The sequence below is a fragment of the Ciconia boyciana genome, chromosome 17 (genome assembly GCF_034638445.1).
Source record: "Ciconia boyciana chromosome 17, ASM3463844v1, whole genome shotgun sequence".
Classification (NCBI taxonomy): Eukaryota; Metazoa; Chordata; class Aves; order Ciconiiformes; family Ciconiidae; genus Ciconia; species Ciconia boyciana.
This window is the reverse complement of record NC_132950.1, coordinates 10,160,668-10,177,650: the sequence shown is the minus strand read 5'-3', so window position 1 is coordinate 10,177,650 and position 16,983 is coordinate 10,160,668. Positions and strand designations below refer to the sequence as shown.

At 36.6% G+C, this 16,983-nt stretch overlaps 1 protein-coding gene across 13 annotated transcripts in view; it reads left to right on the top strand.

The window, feature by feature from the left end:
• BCAS3 (BCAS3 microtubule associated cell migration factor) overlaps positions 1 to 16,983 on the top strand; it is a 375,222-nt gene that overhangs the window by 79,744 nt on the left and 278,495 nt on the right. For all 13 annotated transcript variants that reach the window (XM_072882059.1, XM_072882067.1, XM_072882058.1 and 10 more), the window contains exon 13: positions 8,354 to 8,447. In XM_072882059.1, the coding sequence (XP_072738160.1) occupies positions 8,354 to 8,447 (94 nt within the window). The remainder of the gene's footprint in view (positions 1 to 8,353; positions 8,448 to 16,983) is intronic.

The window sequence follows — 16,983 nt, the reverse complement described above, 5'->3', positions numbered from 1 at the left end:
TGATCTGAAGTTTTAAAATGCTATTAAATTAATGATTTATTTTCAGTGCTGAGACTTGCTTTCAGATTTAACATTATATTTTTTCCAGGAAAAATAAAATAATCGTTCTTTTGCATTGTTAGATTTGCGTGGTACAGAAGACTTTTTAACAATCTTTTCTTACTGAAATGTGTGTCCAGCAAAAAGAAAGTTGATGAAAAATAAATATATTTTGTAAGTAGTCTAAATTAAAGACTGCCATTCAACACTGCGCCACTAAAGAACCTTCTAATGTAAGGTCTGTGCTGACAATGCCCGCTGAGTTCTTGTCCATCACTCCAGCTGTATTTCCATTGCCAGGTGGAAATGTAAGTTTTTGTGCACGCAGCCTCCTTTGAATGTGGTAGATTCTGATTTTGGCAGTTGTGCGCATTGACTTGTCCCGAGGAGCCTGGCAGGGATCCTGTGCTTGTGTGCTGGCAGAAGCAGGCCAGCCCGCAAGAAATGACATGCTAGTTTAGATGGCACCTATTTAAACTAGCTGGGTAGTCCTGGCTAGTTTTTTCTAGCATAATTGATTGAAGCTTCAGTTCAGGAAAGCGTTTTAGCAAGTCTGACCTTGAAACGATGCGAGTAATCTCACTGAACTAAAAGTGATAGCTCATATACTTCAGTATGAACTCGTAGTTAGGCGTTGTGCTGATTTGAAATCTGGATGACAGCTACGTTGCTTCTTCCTCATTGCATCAATTTCTGAAATTATTTTACTCTTCTGTGGCAAATTGGTTTGCTGATGATAGTCATCCGGAGTACGTTATTACTGACGCTTTGTTTGAAATAGAAGAGTGATTGAGCAGATTGAGTAATGCCGAGTGCAGCCTCACTTGTGTTTTAGAGAAAGTAATTGCTGTACAGCCGTATAGCAAATGCCTTGCATAGTTTAGTCACCGTTTTCTTGATGCTGTGTGGCAGTGATCTTTCTAGAGTTATTGGTTTATTATCCTAGTTTTCAGATTCCAGGTGGGAAATAAGAGGTCAGGGTGGCTACAGAGAAACACGGCTTCCTCCGATGATGAAGATGCCTGCTGTGGAGTATTTCATTTCTGCTGGATGGGGATGCTGCTGGATGGCGATGCCCATTGCAAGCATCGCTCTTCCTAAGCTGACTGGGAAACCACAAGAATTAGTAATGCCTACCAAGTGTTTTCTGGACTGAATTAACAGTTTGAAAGCCTTGCATCCCTTTCATCAGAGATTTGTCTAGCAACTATGTAAATATATTTGTGTGCGCGTGCATGGTTTTCAGAGGTTGTCAGCCTAATCGTAAATGAGGGGAATTTCAGAAGCAGAAAGGAGTTATTTTCTTATCATCAGCGGACTCCTAATGTAAAAGGAATACCTCACCTCCTTCAGGTCAATAAAGATTTCTATCTACCTGCACAACCTAACTGAGCATTTGGGTGTGGTAATGAAATAAAACAATTTCCAAGTAATAAAATATATCTTTACGATAACATACAGTAAAAAAAAAAAGGGAATAAATATGTTTTAAAAAGAGAAAGAAAATGGAAAAAGAAGGCAGTAAATCTAAGGCAAGCAAGTGTGTGCTTTTCAAGGAGAAATAAGCACTTTTTTCAGTGAGGGAGTGGTTTTTGTTTTTTGTTTTTGGTTTGTTGTTTTTTTTTTAAATATATAGGCTTGTGAAGTAATGATGTGTGTGCTTGTCCACTTACTTTGAGCATAGCAACATAAAAATGGAGTGAGCTGCTCTGTGCACGTGTACGAACATATAGATTTATCTGCCAGTAGGACGATTAAGGAACAAGTTTTGGACGTAAGCCAGAAGGCCTAACTACAGCTTTAAGTTTTCACTAATTTTTTATTATATCTGCCATTTCAAAGATATCCAATATAATGAATGCGAGATGGAACTCAATGCATTTCATGAAACGTACTGTGCTACCATGGCAGAGGTTGAAATGCTAGCTTACCGCTGAAAAATACACAATTAAGACCAAAGAAATCTTCTAATGTAATCTTGCAGGATTAAATCTGTAGGGAAAATATTTTTAATAAACCTTATGAATGTAGATATTGTAGTGAAATCTCCTACCTAGGGGTTGTTTATATGATAGCTCCTACTTTCAAAATTGGTGGTACTTTAAGAAAATTTGAATTATGAAGGAAGTAAATAAATGCAAAGGAATGTAGAATTATTGAAGTTGGCTGTCATGATATATTTGTAAAGGGAGTAAAAATAATTATCGAGATGCCCAAGTAACTTTGTGGTAAACCAAAATATGTTAACAAGGCTGTGTGCTTGTTTAAACTTCCTTCTAATGAAGTGTTAGCAAACTTTTCAGTTAGATGTAATGACTATTTATTTGAATCTGTTAATTAGTTGAAATGGATAAAACTAAAGCTGTACAGATGTCCTCTTTTTCAGTAATTGGAATTAAATGTGTAAGACTTTAGTGGCTTGAGTTTTAAAGAAAAATTATTTTCTTTCGACCTTTGTTTCTGTATTCTTAATTAATTCATCAACTAGGCCACCCACATGTAGGCTGCAATAATGACCTTTCTCAAAAGTCGCCAGTTTTGTGAGTGAATGTAAATCTGTTACACATCTAACATCTAGTTGATGGATAAATATGCGGTCATTTAAAAATACAAAACTTGATTCTTAATGCTTTTGATGGAGCGATGTGATTGATGAGATATCATTGTGTTGCTTTCACAGATCATCCAAAACACATGAAAATATTTGAGGAAATATTTTAAAAATAACTTATAAAAATAAGATAACATGTTGATCTTTTTATGTTGTAAAATGTGATTGGTGCTTTTTTCTGTTCCCTATTAACTTTTTATTGCATTAAAGAGGAATTTTCAGAAAAAACTGCAGACTGCTGCAGCTTCAAAAGTTCATTTTCATTTGGTAAGGAGTTGATAACAATTGAACCAGATAAAGATGCTTATCAGGAGCAAGAATTGTTGTGAAACTCTGGTCTAAAGCAAAAAGAAGCTAAAAGAATAAAGCGTATTCAATAATAAAACTTTAACTGCATACATAATTCCACTGGTCATTAACACCAGTGCTTTTATTTATAAGAACAGCTTTCACAAAAGCTAATTTGATGTTCTAATGCTCATATATTTGGCATCAATTTTCTTCACTTTTTATATCTACGTGTATTACAGAAGAATTCTTTTTATATATAAATATAAAAAGAGCAACAGGATTCCCTCAGAGCATAATACTGTCTGCCTTACTTTTATTAAAGGAGATCTGTTTTTTGTCAAGAAGACATTTTTGTCTCAGATAAATGGTTCAGGCTGAGCACAAGGCTGTTTTGAGTTTATGCTGGATTCTATTAAAAGGAGTGCAGTAGTTAATGCCACAGATTTATCACTTTTAGCCCTTTTCCACTGATGTTTGACCTTAGCTATAAGTTGGGGGAGGCTAATTGGGGGGGTCGGTATGGAGGGGGCTGGTTTTTGTGCATACGAACTGGAGCGGGCACTGCACTAACTTCAGCTATTGAAATCGATGGAGATCTTAATAAGTATACATGCAAAGATCTCTATATTATATAATATTCATATTTATAAATATTGCCAAACCTATTTCTTTTTATGATGACGGGATTATTCTTTCTTAATTTTATTAAGAGTAGGACCTGCTTGATTAGATTTGTGTCCATTTTTATTTGTGTTACTTTCATGTTTTATTTGAAAACATGTCTCCACTGGGATAAGTGGTGTAATTTGCCTTTAAAGATTAAAATAATTGAAGTCATAATTACTAGTGGCTTCTGTTCAGCAGTATGGAAAATACAACGAATGAAGAAAAATATGGCATAGGAGAAAAAGCTTCGGCTTCAGCTATCTCTTGCCCTCAAAGCAAACGCTGTTTTCTGATAGTAAATGTAACGATCCCCTAGGTGTTTTGTCTGTTTCTCTTTTAGAGTGAGATAAAGAGGACTTGATTCATCTTTGATCAACTACAGCGTTCTGTTGAACTTTAATAGGGCTGCCTTGAGAGCGCTGCAGCGTTGGCTCAGCACGTCCAGCTACGGACTCTGTTGGCTGGGCAGCTCTTTTGAAAATCGTGTTGCAGCTCCCTTGATAAGATGCTCTTTGGGCCTCAGAAATAGGCTGAGTGCAGATTCACCGGGCCGTCTTGGTAGAAGAGCCTCAGTGGTTCTTTCTTGGCGGTTGTTTTTCTTGAAATGGTGTTTCTATTTGTAATGAGTGGGAACTCTGCAAGGAAGATACTTGAGCATCCTTATGAACCTCAGTGACTATGCAATTATAAGAGTAATGCTAAGATTTATGAACCTTTTTCAATGAGAGACTTTGTAAGGTCTTTTAATAGTAGAGTGGTTAGAGGCCACTACCTTGGAGGACGAAGCCTATTTGGGATGAAAAAAATCGCAGCCTCGGGATTCCTGTGGGCTTTGTCTGCCCTGTGTGTCGGGAAGCTGAATGAGCTGCTTCCTCCGAGCTTTTTGACAGCACTTGCATGCGTTATTAGGCAATTTGTACCACTGTTTCGACTTCCAAGAAAAATTTCCAACTCTGCTCTTTTCAGTGGTAAGAAACCATAAACTGGTCGAAAGGAACCAGTTGTACAATGTCAGTATTGATTTCATGTGCCATTTGTTAGCCTACGGACATGGTTCTCTCCCGCACCTTTGCAGATGGCATCTTCCACTTCAGCCTTTGCAAGAAGTGGTTTCTAAAATTTGTGAAGTCTGAGTGGCGGAGGCCTTGAATACTTCTTCATTACTGTACAGCTCCGGTCTTCACCCTTGTCTGCACGAAATCTGTGCTATTTGATCTATCCAAATTTATATAAACCCTGCTGTACTGAGGCAGTTACATCCATTTAAGGATCTCTAATACAGAAAAGAATGTATTCCACTATAAAGCAGCTTGTGTTATATCAGCATAATTTTGTTTTCCTTAAGTTGTATACAATGATGAAAATTGTACTATGATTTTAGAGCTGTGCAAGCTCTAAGTTGGCATGTGAACCAGGCTTTTGTTTTGTGGCAGGTTTGGAAGGGACATTTCCAAAGGGGCTCCTCTTTGGTTGATGGTGTAGTTAAGTCAACTGCTGTAATTCCTTTGGTGGTGTTTTTTTTCTCCTTTCTTTGTACTGTTGAAACTGTAAAAAGTGATGTATGTTTTCCCCAGCTGTCCATTGCAAAAGTGCAGGGGAAGGCCATGACAAATCTTCAGTCCAGCCTGAAGATTTAAATACAAGTTGGTGATTTAAAAAAAAAAAGTACTTCCTTTCTTGTCTGTTCCACAAGGGTTTATTTTTTCGTCTTGATATAAAAAAGATTAAGAACATTTTTTCAACTTCATCTTACCTTGCACAAGGAAGTGCGTTTCCATGTGTGTGTTTCACAAGCCTTTCCACTCTGTGGCCGCAGTGGGTAGAGAGTGGCAGATAGTGGATGTCGAGAAAGGAGGTGGTGGGGCACCACTACAGCCTGAGTTTCAGATTCTCCACCATCCAAGGATTTCCAAATTTTTGAGTAATGAAGGTGTTTTTGTGGGCTTTTTAAACTTTTTTTTTTTTTACTTGGCTAATGCAGGAGACTAACATATTTTAGTTTGAGCCTGAAAACTCTGCATGAGCTAGGCTTGGTGGCAGTCGAGGGTTTTCAGGATCCACAGGCTCACAGTTGCTTTTCTTTCTTTCTTGATTGGATGCTATGCTGATAAGTTCTTCCTTGTCTTTCTGTCACAAACAATGGGCTTGTATAACAGCCAAAATAAGGACTGGTTTGCTATATCTGAAAATTAGCTTCTACAGTGAAAAGTGAAGATTTTTCAAAACTCGTTTTAGATTAAACACAAAGGTTGTTTTTCCAGGAAGATAATTTTAAGCAGTGATTGGAAAAAAAACATTTTAAAGCACAGAAACAGTTAGCATAGCATACAAATAACAGATTTGGGCTTTATTGTAGTCTCAAATTGGTATGTCTGAGGTGTTTCACAGTTTTTAATGTTGTGAAATTTTTGCTTTGTATCGTATTTCCAGAGGAAAAATATTTAAAGGTCGTCTTCCCATCCAGAGTGCTCCTTGGCTGTTGAATAGGAGTTTATGTTGCAGGGATGGTAACAGTGGTGCATTTATCATTAGTAGTTTGTCTTCTTTTTTTTTTTTAAAAAGCACATGCTGAATTAATCCAGTTTACAGTCTGTAGATGATGATGCATGTGAAATATGCTATATAACTGGTTTTAGCAATGATTTAGATACTGTTGATGCCTACATGTTGCTAGATTAAATATTTTTGTTTTACAGACTAGATTTTAAAAAAACCTTCTATTTCTTTTGTAAAGCTGGTTTATGATGTTACTTTATCATTATCGTGTATCTTTAATTAGAGAAAAATGTTTAGGATAAGACCAAGTTACCTAAAAGTGGAAGCTGTGAAAAGATGATGTATAGGAGTTATTTAGTGCAGTTTATATAGGCTGAGAAAAGAACACTGTTTCTTTGAAAAGCTCTTAGGAAGATCTCCAGACCCTTTGGTTAGTGGTTCTGGAATAAGCACGAAATGCTGACAACGGAAAGCAAAACCATAATTGTGCTTATGTGACAGTGCCAAGTAATTTGAACATTTAAAATAAGTCAGGCGCAGGCCTCTTCATCCATATTACGTGACTTCTTTAAACATTTAAAGATGATTTCTCTTTTTGAAGCATAAAAATATCTTCAAATTATTCTGATATCTGTTAGGAATAGGAAGTATTAAAAACCTTTCAGATTATTTTGGAAGCAGCAGACAAATTATTCTGAACTTGAAATGGGAAATTTTGCACTATCTTATTAGGAAGGTGGTTTCTGCTTACCACAGAAACCCTTTTATTAAGTCCTTTTCTGACAGATCTTTCTCATTGTTTTACTTAATTTAGTCTTTAACATGATGTAACCAAGGAATAAAATACTTTTACAGCTCTTGCATATGTTTTGTCCACACACCTTTTGGTTCTCTTCTATAAAACTAAGAATATCTTTTCCTTTTCATACAATTAGACGCAGGTAACACTGTGTCCTTTTGCAGATCCTTTTGTACGTCTTCACAGTCAGCTTTAGTTTTGACTGGCCCAAGTAGTTTTATCAACTTCAAATAGCCTTTTGTTTAAAAACCCAAAAGCTCATCCTTTGTCCCTTTTTCCAGAAGATGCTGCGCAACACAGCTCTCAGTCCAGATATTTCCTCTTCCACTTCATTTCCCTCTGTTGTGAAAACTCTCTCCTACCTTTTATTTGCTTCTTCATTCACAGGAAGGTATTTTACGACAGCATGATTTTGTTAAGGGGTTTTATAAACAGCCTTTGTAATACTGTTATTTAATGTCCGTTGAGGCAATTTCAAGATGGAGAAAATTCTTGTTAGCTGCATATTTTGCAAAGCAGTTGCTTGTGTACACGCTCCCAGTCCTTGGCATTTCTTGTGTCCTTTGGAAATCCAGATACTTCAAGTCCATCACCCTCGTTAGCAGGATGCAAGCTGTAGTGTTCCTACCTGCGTCCCTGGTGGAAAGCAAACCTGCTTTCTCTGACTGGTGTTTTGGTCCGTTTTCCCACTCGTTTGCCATCTATACTTTGAATCCTCCCAAAGAAAATATTAATTTATGTTAATGGTTAAATATTCCCTTTTCTTTGAAAAACTCTATGCTACCTCTTGTTTTTCTTTCTATTATGTGATTATTTTTTTTTTTTCTTATTGCTTAGAGAAAATAATCTGTTGTTTACAGTTAAAGAACTGTGCGCGCTCTTCGGCATAATTACACCCGTCCTCCTTACATTAGTCCGACTGCACGCTGCCGCTGCATCCGGTGGAACGAGAGCTCCTGTCCACAGGAGACCCGCGTGAGCAGGAGAGCTCCTGTCCCGAATTTATGAGTAATAGGCCCTCTTGATTATAGACATAGAGAGAGGTCACAACCCTTGCTTCAGCCAACGGCAATAGAAACCTTAAATGTTGCTGCCTGGTGCACTGCATACAGACTTTTTTTGTAATAAGCTTCTGTGTAGCCATTAATACTTCATGTAGCAAAACAGTAATATTTTTCCATTTTGCCTTATTTGAATAGGATAAATAAATAGGGAATCCAGGTATAAAGTGCATAATCCTTTCTAGTTAACAGTAGGTTATTTGAGCACGTCTCATGTCACTTTATCTGAAAAAATCACAGAAGATTGTGTTTAGTTCACACGCAGTTAGATTTCTAATTCACACCACTGTGTATATCTTAGAAAACAATTCCTGTATCAATAAGTTGGTGGTTTCTCTTAGGTGTATTTTTACTGCCTAACCTTCCTTTGTCTCTATTAATATTATGCAGGTACTTGTCAGTGAGGACTCTGATAGTGATGGTATTGTGGCCCACTTCCCTGCACATGAAAAGCCGATTTGCTGCATGGCTTTTAACCCTAGTGGTAAGTTCTTTTACTGTTTTAATGTGATAGTTGTAAACAAGATGAAGACGGTAAAATATCATAGGTATGTGTTCTGTTGCTTTGGAGGAATTGCAAATACCATTGTGATACGTGCAAATACCTACTCACTGCTACTGGGACTTCTCACCTGCTCTGAGTGTTGAATGCATCATACACTCGTTAATTTGTCTTTTCTGGAACTTAAGCCACTATTATACTATGGTATATGTGAGAAGATTCGGTCCACCACTTCAAATGTAGCAGAAGTACTAAGGAATTCTTTTCTGTTGGGTGTCCCGCCAGCCAGGCATCCAGATGTTCTGATATGCAGGTATCCAGAGGATCAGCACATGTATTAAATTGTACTCCTCCATAAATATGAAAATAAAATGAAACATTTCACTGGCACTGTTATTTAAAGTAACTTACACTGCCATTATGTGTTTTGTTGATGAAGAGTTTGTGATTCTACACACTCTCTCCTGAGTGAAATCAACTATAATCTGAAAATACTTACAAGAAACTCCTCAAAAGTACCTATTCCTCTCTTTCCTCTTTGTAAATAAACAATGACTGTGGGCAGCAGAGATAACTACAAATCTCATCCGTTAATAAATCTTATTAATTTGATAATTAACATGTTTACTACTCTAGATAGAGACAGAAAAAAAAAAGGGTTTGGTTGATTGCAGTAGTAGTGAAATCACCAGCGAATCAACAGCTTCCACTTCCCTAAATTAACGGTTTCTAAAATGTAGCAAATGCCATGAAGATCTTGAGGATGAAGTCACATTTCAAAGAATAAAGCTAAATGTCTGTCATTTATGTTTTCACTTTCACTGACCAGTTGGTCCTATTCTGACATCCCATCTGTTATGTCAGAACTCTTTAATAGCGGAGTGCAGTTCACAGCATTTTCACTGTGAGTTGACATAAAAAACTGTATTCTCATCTGGCTGAATTTTCTTCTGATACTTAAGAGAATTTTTTGTGGAACTCTGTGCATTTCACTGAGAATCAACTATGCCAATTCCAGAACAATAATATTTTTTGCTTCGTACTCTGGTAGAAAGAGAATACCTAGAGTTGAGCAATGCTAATTAAGTGAAATAAATAGAGCTGCTTAAATTAGAATGCTTTATAGATATTCATTAAATGCCTCCTTAAGACAATTTTTATGATTGTCTAAATTTAAAGGAAAGAGAATGTTTATGCAAAAGGAAATGAACTTGTTGTTTTTTAAATTGAAGGATATATTTACATATTATTGGATTACCTGTATTATAATTAAGTTTTTTTGGTTTGCTCAGGTACTAAAATTACAATCCTTTGTATATGATACAGCAGACTGTTACCTTAAATCTAATGGTGCAATAAGATACTTAATGGCAAAACGCTTATTCTAATTGATGTTATTTTTGACTGATTGCAAATTATGTGTGTTAGGAGGTATTTGCAGGAGGGATGATTCACGGCAAGGTATTGAATCATACCACATGTTCTGGGTACAGCAATATCAAAACAGTTGAAAACTATTACCTCATCTGCCTACAGCATGAAAGCAGCACTTAACACAGGATTCTGTATTCTTTATTTAACATCAAGGTAGAATTTTGTTTGAAGCCAGTGTTGTAAGTAACATCATCTTAATCCATTATATAGTGGTATATTGCCAATCAAGCTGATCTCATTGCAAAGCAGAACAAAACAAGAGGTGGCTTTTGATACTGGCTTCGTCTATTGGCTGGCTGTAGCGAAAAACCACTTTTACTCATCATTTCAAGTGTTGTCTGCGAATGCTGCACTAGAACATAGCAACAGCAAACTTTTGCTATAAAGGCAAACAGGGAAAACCGATCTGTTTCAGTGAACTATTTTATTCTCTATGGCTGATCAAATAGCTTACTTTCATCACGTCTCATCCCAAGGGCCCATGAGCTCCCCGGGTATTCAGGTCTGTAAAAACTTACAGGATTGTGTTTGAAAAAAATCTAAAACAAAGCCACCACTGACACTGGAAACCACTGAAGGTCAATGGATAGGGAGGATGGATATATATGGGTTTTGTGTAGTAAACCAGTAGAACAGTGCCACAGCCACTTTAAGCTGTATTTTAAAGGTATCCGTTGCCAGTAAGATGCATTTTTTGCGTTTCTGCTGTTTATGTTTTCATACGGAAGAAGGCGCTTGCTAGGGATAAGTTAATTGTGATAAAATAGCAGTACAGAATTTACGGGGATCATTGTGAGAATAGCTCCTGGGAAGGGGTAAGATATTGCTGCATTGTAGAATTATCAGAAGACAATCCAAAGAGAAGGAAAGAGACTTGCTAATGTCAGTAAATGGCAGTCATATTTTTCCCTAATCTTGCTTTTTGAAACCAAGAAGAAATCCTTTACTGCACTTGAGTGTCCAAGATAAGTTATTATGGGCCTGATTGAAAGTCTGTTGCAAACAATGGCAGGACTCTTGCTGATGGGGAGGGTGTCTTTTTTTGGTTGTTTTTTTTCTGGTTTGCTTTGGTTTTGAGGCTTTGGGGGTTGTTTTTTTCCTCCCAGCAAGGTAAATAATCTGTGTGGAGTTCTGAGCTTGGCAACGAGAGCTTGCTGTACCCGCAGCCCTTTCCATTAGCTGCATCACAAGGCAAAATCATGAAGGAACAAGCAGGGGTGTCTCTGCATAGCATTTCATTGTGCTGTGTAGGCATTTCTCTAGTGACTTTTGCTGGCATTAGGTCGACCTTTTGTTTAAATTCAAGGCAAATCAATTGAATTTTTTTTTTCTGTTTTTGAGGTATTCAAAGAAAGGAGAAACTTGGCACACACTTTGCTTTTTTTTGTATTAGATCTATGGCTACTCTGAAAATCTGGTTGAATAATAAAATAACAAACTTGAAATATCATTTCTGAGTATACTTTGCAGGCACCATAGTTTTGTTTGGTTTTGGTGGGGTTTTTTTTTGTTGGTTTGTTGTTTTTTTTTTTTTTAATGCTGCCTAGCATGTCCCTGTATACCTCTTCCAGACCCTTACGTTAATAAAAGCTTGCTTCTGAGTCAGTAAAAGTCCCAGTCTAAGACATATAGCAAATCATGTTTAACATTAGAAAGAAAGAAAAAAAAAACCATAAAGGAAAAAACCTGCAGTTCCTGGTAGTTTAGGTTTTCTCTGTGTTTTTTCCTGTGTACATCAAATTTTAGTTTTCAGAAAAAGTTGTGATGGTTTACTATGGGGAGTGGGTTGCTGGGGTTTCTTTAGGGGGGAGTATTTGTACTACAGCTGAAAATCTGTGGCCAGGCATCACATCCACAAAATCCCTTAGTCCTATGGAATTTCTAAAAGCCGGGTCCCTGCGTATATTGTTATTGCCTCTCTGCTCTAACATTTTTCATTTTAATAGGTCAGATGCGTAGTAGTTCAATAAAAGTGAAAAAGAACTGGTGCTCCTTTGCCATTTGTTGCTGATTGAATCTTTGGGAAACAGACATGAAATGCTAACTGGGTCCTTATTCTAGTGGTAAAAATAAAAATTATGATGTGAGCCTCCTTAATCCGTTCTCTTTGCCAGTTGTGTTGTCAGCTTTGGTGACAGTGTTTCTTCTGGCCGGCGGGCACGCTTCCTATATAACATTCTTGTTCTGTTTTTGGAAGTGTGCTTAATAAATCCGATTCCAAGTTTCAAGTTCAGGTGACTTGGCACTGTTACTTGTTTTCTTTTTTCTTTTTTTAATTGCTAGAATATGAGTATTTCATGTATCCTTTTCTTCCATAGGAAACGGACACAGTTTTTCTATACACTTTATTATATGTCAAAATCATGATTTATTTATATAATGCCATATGTGCCAGTGACTTTTGTGACTTACATGGAGATAAGGTCCCTCTCCTGAGGCACTCGTGTTTTGATTCTTAGACATCCATCCAATATTGAATAAATTAAATAAATGTTATAGTAATAATTTAGCATTGCCAAGTGCCGTGGAAGAGATGCTGTATATTAACAGGAAAAAAGGATCCGATTTTGCAGTACATTTGCTTAATAAGTAATGCATACACATGGTATTTATTTATTTTTTACCACAACCCCTTCCCATGAAGTGACGCTTGCACCACAGTATGTGGCAAGGATACGGGCATGTAAGAGGAAGGAGCTGTGGGGCCCCGGTGCAGGTGATGACCAGAAATGGGCTCCTGCCAGCAGAATAATTCACGCAGCTTGGAAACGGCCAACAAAGTGGGTGAATTTTGCAGGGAGCTGCGGCTGATAGCCCGTCGGCCGGGCACTGCAGACACGCCGAGTCTTTTGAATGGCAGTCACCGAACGTCTTTTGATTATAGCGCTCTTTTGTAGTTGATTGGCAGAATAATAATATTTCTTCAACCCGATCGAGAAGGATCCACTTCTAAGAAGAAAGTCACATCTCTTAGGCACACAGGAAGCGTTGCGAGGGAAACGAGCTGCGTTCGGAGGCTGTTTAGTTCATATTTGAACACCCTTCTGATGGTCTGTGCAAAGCAGCTGCTGCAGGCAGAGCTAAGAGCACCATGTCCACTCCTTCCTCTCTGAACAAAGGCAGGCGGCTTCTAACTTTTAGGAAGACTAAGCCTTTTATTAAAGCTTTTCAAGATGAGAATAAATAATACAAGGAAGTGAAGTAATATTAATAGACTGGGGACTTTATTAATGTACCTCTGGCATGTATATTGATGTAGTGGAAACAAGAGGCTTATACTTACAAAGAGACTCTAAGAACAGTTACTTTAATTCACTTATTAAATGAAAATCACATTAAGCTTTTGTGTGGATGCTTTTGCTTAGCGTTAACATTGGCTTGATTTATTTTAGCTTGAATATTCAATTTTGGATGAATTGAAGGCCAACTTACTGTGGACAGAGTGTCCAAACAAAAATTTAGTGCTGTTTACTAATTCACATTAGGTAATTTAGATTAATTTTTCAGACTGCATCTGTGTAGATATGCTCCTAAACCTATGCATTGTATTTTTACTGGTTATATATATTTTTTTTTTTGAAGAAAATCTTGATACCTTTAGATTGGGTCCAGGAACAAGGCCTGTCATTACAGGATTACAGTCAATACACCTTGGCCACACGAAAATAATCTCAGATGTTGTTAGCTGAACTGAGTTGCGGATAATGTTGCCTGCGTTATTTCCTTTTTTTTGAGAACACACATACTCTGTTACTGTGGTTTACAGGACAACATAGCCTTCCACCATTTCTTGGAATGGCGATTTGGCCTTTTCCATGCTATAAATGTAAGATATTTAGAAATGCCAGTTATGTGCAACCAGTAACAATTGTGCAACCAGTAACAATTTTCTCTTACATAATGTAAACCAGCAGTATTGACGCTAAGGTCTGTATTTATTATGGCTGAATTTTTACCATAATTAAAATGTAGCCAGGATAAAAAATTTTGGTAAATATTTTCTTGGTTATTAAGATGTTTTTCTGACAATGCAACGTTATGCAAGAATTTGTCATTATAGGAGGCATTAAACCTTTATATATCTATAATATTTTTATATATATTCATGTATATTTATATATTTTATATATATTTATATATTAAATGCAGGTACAAACCATTTGCAGAATATCACAGTCATTATAGTATTGCAGAAGAATCCTGTCTGCTGCATAATGTAAATCGACAAGAGCTTATTTTGTAAACTCTGGGTGAAGGAGCCCTGGACTAAATTTTGGAAGTTCTCAAAAGGAAGGAATACACCATAGGGGGTTACTTAATTTAAGATGTTTACAGAAAAGTCTTCAAGCTTTTAACGTGTTGATGATAGTCTGCCAGGAATTGTAAGTGTATGCAGGGTCTGAAATGGGGAGAGGAAATGGGGAGAGGGCAGGGCAAGGATTAAATGTTACCAATTAGAATCAGTTGCTCAATGGTAAACTGGATTAGTCTAAACTAGAGAGTGTCTAGACTGGAGACTGAAGGAACCATACAAACATCCTCGTTTTTCATTATGTTGTATTAGACGCTGTGATTTAGAAAGGAGGAAAAAACCTCACCAATTCTGATGTCAGCCGTAGTCCATTAAAACTAATTCACTTTGTTCCCTCTTCCATCGTAGACATGGAGATGATTGCTAGTCGCTGTTGTTAAAGTCAATAAATACACTGGGCTACATAGACCTCTGGCATGATCTGTTATGGAAATTTCTGTATATGGCTTCGTTCAAATGGTTTGGTTTATTGCTGTTCCTTTTAATATTGGTCCAAAGTATTCGCTGTTCTACTTTCATGTAAGGTCTTGGGACTCGAGCAAAGTTGTGGATGCAAATACCCTGAACTGCGATGGTACTGAGAATTAAGACTTCAGTGTGATTTGGGAGGCGTTAGGTCTGCTTCCTCTTTTTTTGCTTTTTTGTAAGGCATTTCAATATAAAGCTCTAATGGTATGTATTATTTGGAAGTTGAATTTCCACATGTTTAAAAGAAATGGTTACTGATTTTTATTTTTTAAAAAAATGAAAATATGCCCCCCACACGTAAAGGAAACTGAGTGTTTAGTTTCGTAGGGCTGTGGGGTGGTATGTCTTATCTTTCCACATACCAAAGCTGAAAACTGAGAAGCGGAGGATCATTACCTGTTTGAAAATCACACCGATGTGTTATATTTTTTTTGCAAAATAAAATTATCTGTATTTTCCTCCATACTCAAGGAATATATTCCAAAATCAATTGGAAATTCTAGTTTTCTTACTGTACTAATTTTTAATCATCTGATTCTTTATTTGTATCACAGTTTGAAAAGTATGTGGCCTCTTTTTTCCCTTCTCTAAATGGATTTCTTTCAAGTATGTTCAGGTTCCTGACTCTCTACCTAATTAGTATTTGTAATCCTATGCGTTCTGGAAAAGTACTTTCATTGATTTTTATAAAGACATATTAAAAAAAATAATACTTTTGGTTTTATATATGAGTAAGTTGTGGGCAGTCCATAGAATAGCACAAGCTTTATGTTTCACTGCTCCATATCTAGTTCTTCCGTGTGATTTTGTAATGCATAGTTTCTAAAACATTAATCATCTGGTCACTGGATATATTTAAATGGGCTCTGGACTGCCACACGTACAAACCTGTATTATACAGACACAAAAAAATTCTGTTCCTGTTGTGTGTGAGGAAGATGATGGAAAAATTAGACATATACTATCCATTGCTAGTACGTATTCTAATGAGAAACCCCCAGCAAATAGTTAGCCATTGTTTGCAGGCTGCATCTCAAAGGAAAAGTTAAAAATACAGTAAAATTTACATGACGGAATAACGCTGCAAAATGAACTCAAAAGCAAATACTGCTTGGTTGACTAGCTGGCATGCAAGCTGTGGTGTATGGCTTCTATTCATAGAAGTGAAATTAAAGGATGCAGTTAAACACAGTTGTGAAACGTCCAGTCCAACAGCTGCATTTAGTTTGTTTTTCAATTTCTCATTGCCTTTCTTGTTTATTAGCTGTGACTCTGAGGTCAGAATTAAAACAAATATTTTAATGGCAGCATTTATGATGTTGGCAGGGAGCGCTACGGCTTAGTCCCGCGAGTTGGACACGACTCGATATGGGTGGTGTGAGGTAGTCCCTTCAGACTTGAAACGGAGTCACGATTGGTGAGACTTTTCAAAGTATAATGTCTGTAAATCACCCCACTGATAAGCATCCTGGAATCTGCTTTTTAGTTCTTTGAGCAAACTGGACATGCTTAAAGGATCTTAGTTTTAGGAGGCCAGAAGGGAGGATCCTTTTATGGATTTTTACCATGTTAAAAACTCACAGAATTCCTCTCTTCCTTTGGACAGATCTAAGGTAGAAAGGCCTTTATGAACTGTGATAATTAAAACCAACTTGTGTGTAAATTATACACATCTATTCATACTATAGAAATTGTTATATGTGCTTTTAAGAGTAATTTTAGAGTCGATAGGGCTGTAGTTTTATTTTAGTAAATTGTCTTTACTTCATCACATTTGAAAGCAACTTACAGACGTTTTATTTGTGCTACAGCTGAATATTAGTTGCTAAATACATTGTTGTCCACACTTGTGCAAGTTCTGTACAGGCATAGATAATGCAATAAAAATAGAATCCATAAGGAAGGAAATAAGATCAGTGTTTCAGAAATCAGTTCCAGACAGATAGGTTTTTACCTTATATTTACCAATTCTGTTAGCCAAATTTCATGATAAACTGTAAGTTTCCCCTCCACCCTCTAGGAAAACAGAAAATTTTATAGGCATGCCAAGCTTAATTAAGTTTTATAAACAGTGAAGCTAAAAGTCTCATTTTTTTTATTTTAACTTTTTATTTAAATGTGGCATGGATGTATTTTTATTATATAGATGTTTCTTACTAGTATTTCAAAGAAGGTAAGAAGTAAATTCTTTGGATTTTGAAAGTTACTTAGATCAAGGGTTTAATACAGATGACACAGTGATAGAGGTTACGGAATTTCTTTTCACCTTCCTCCTAATGCTAAGACTTTAAACGACGCTGGGCT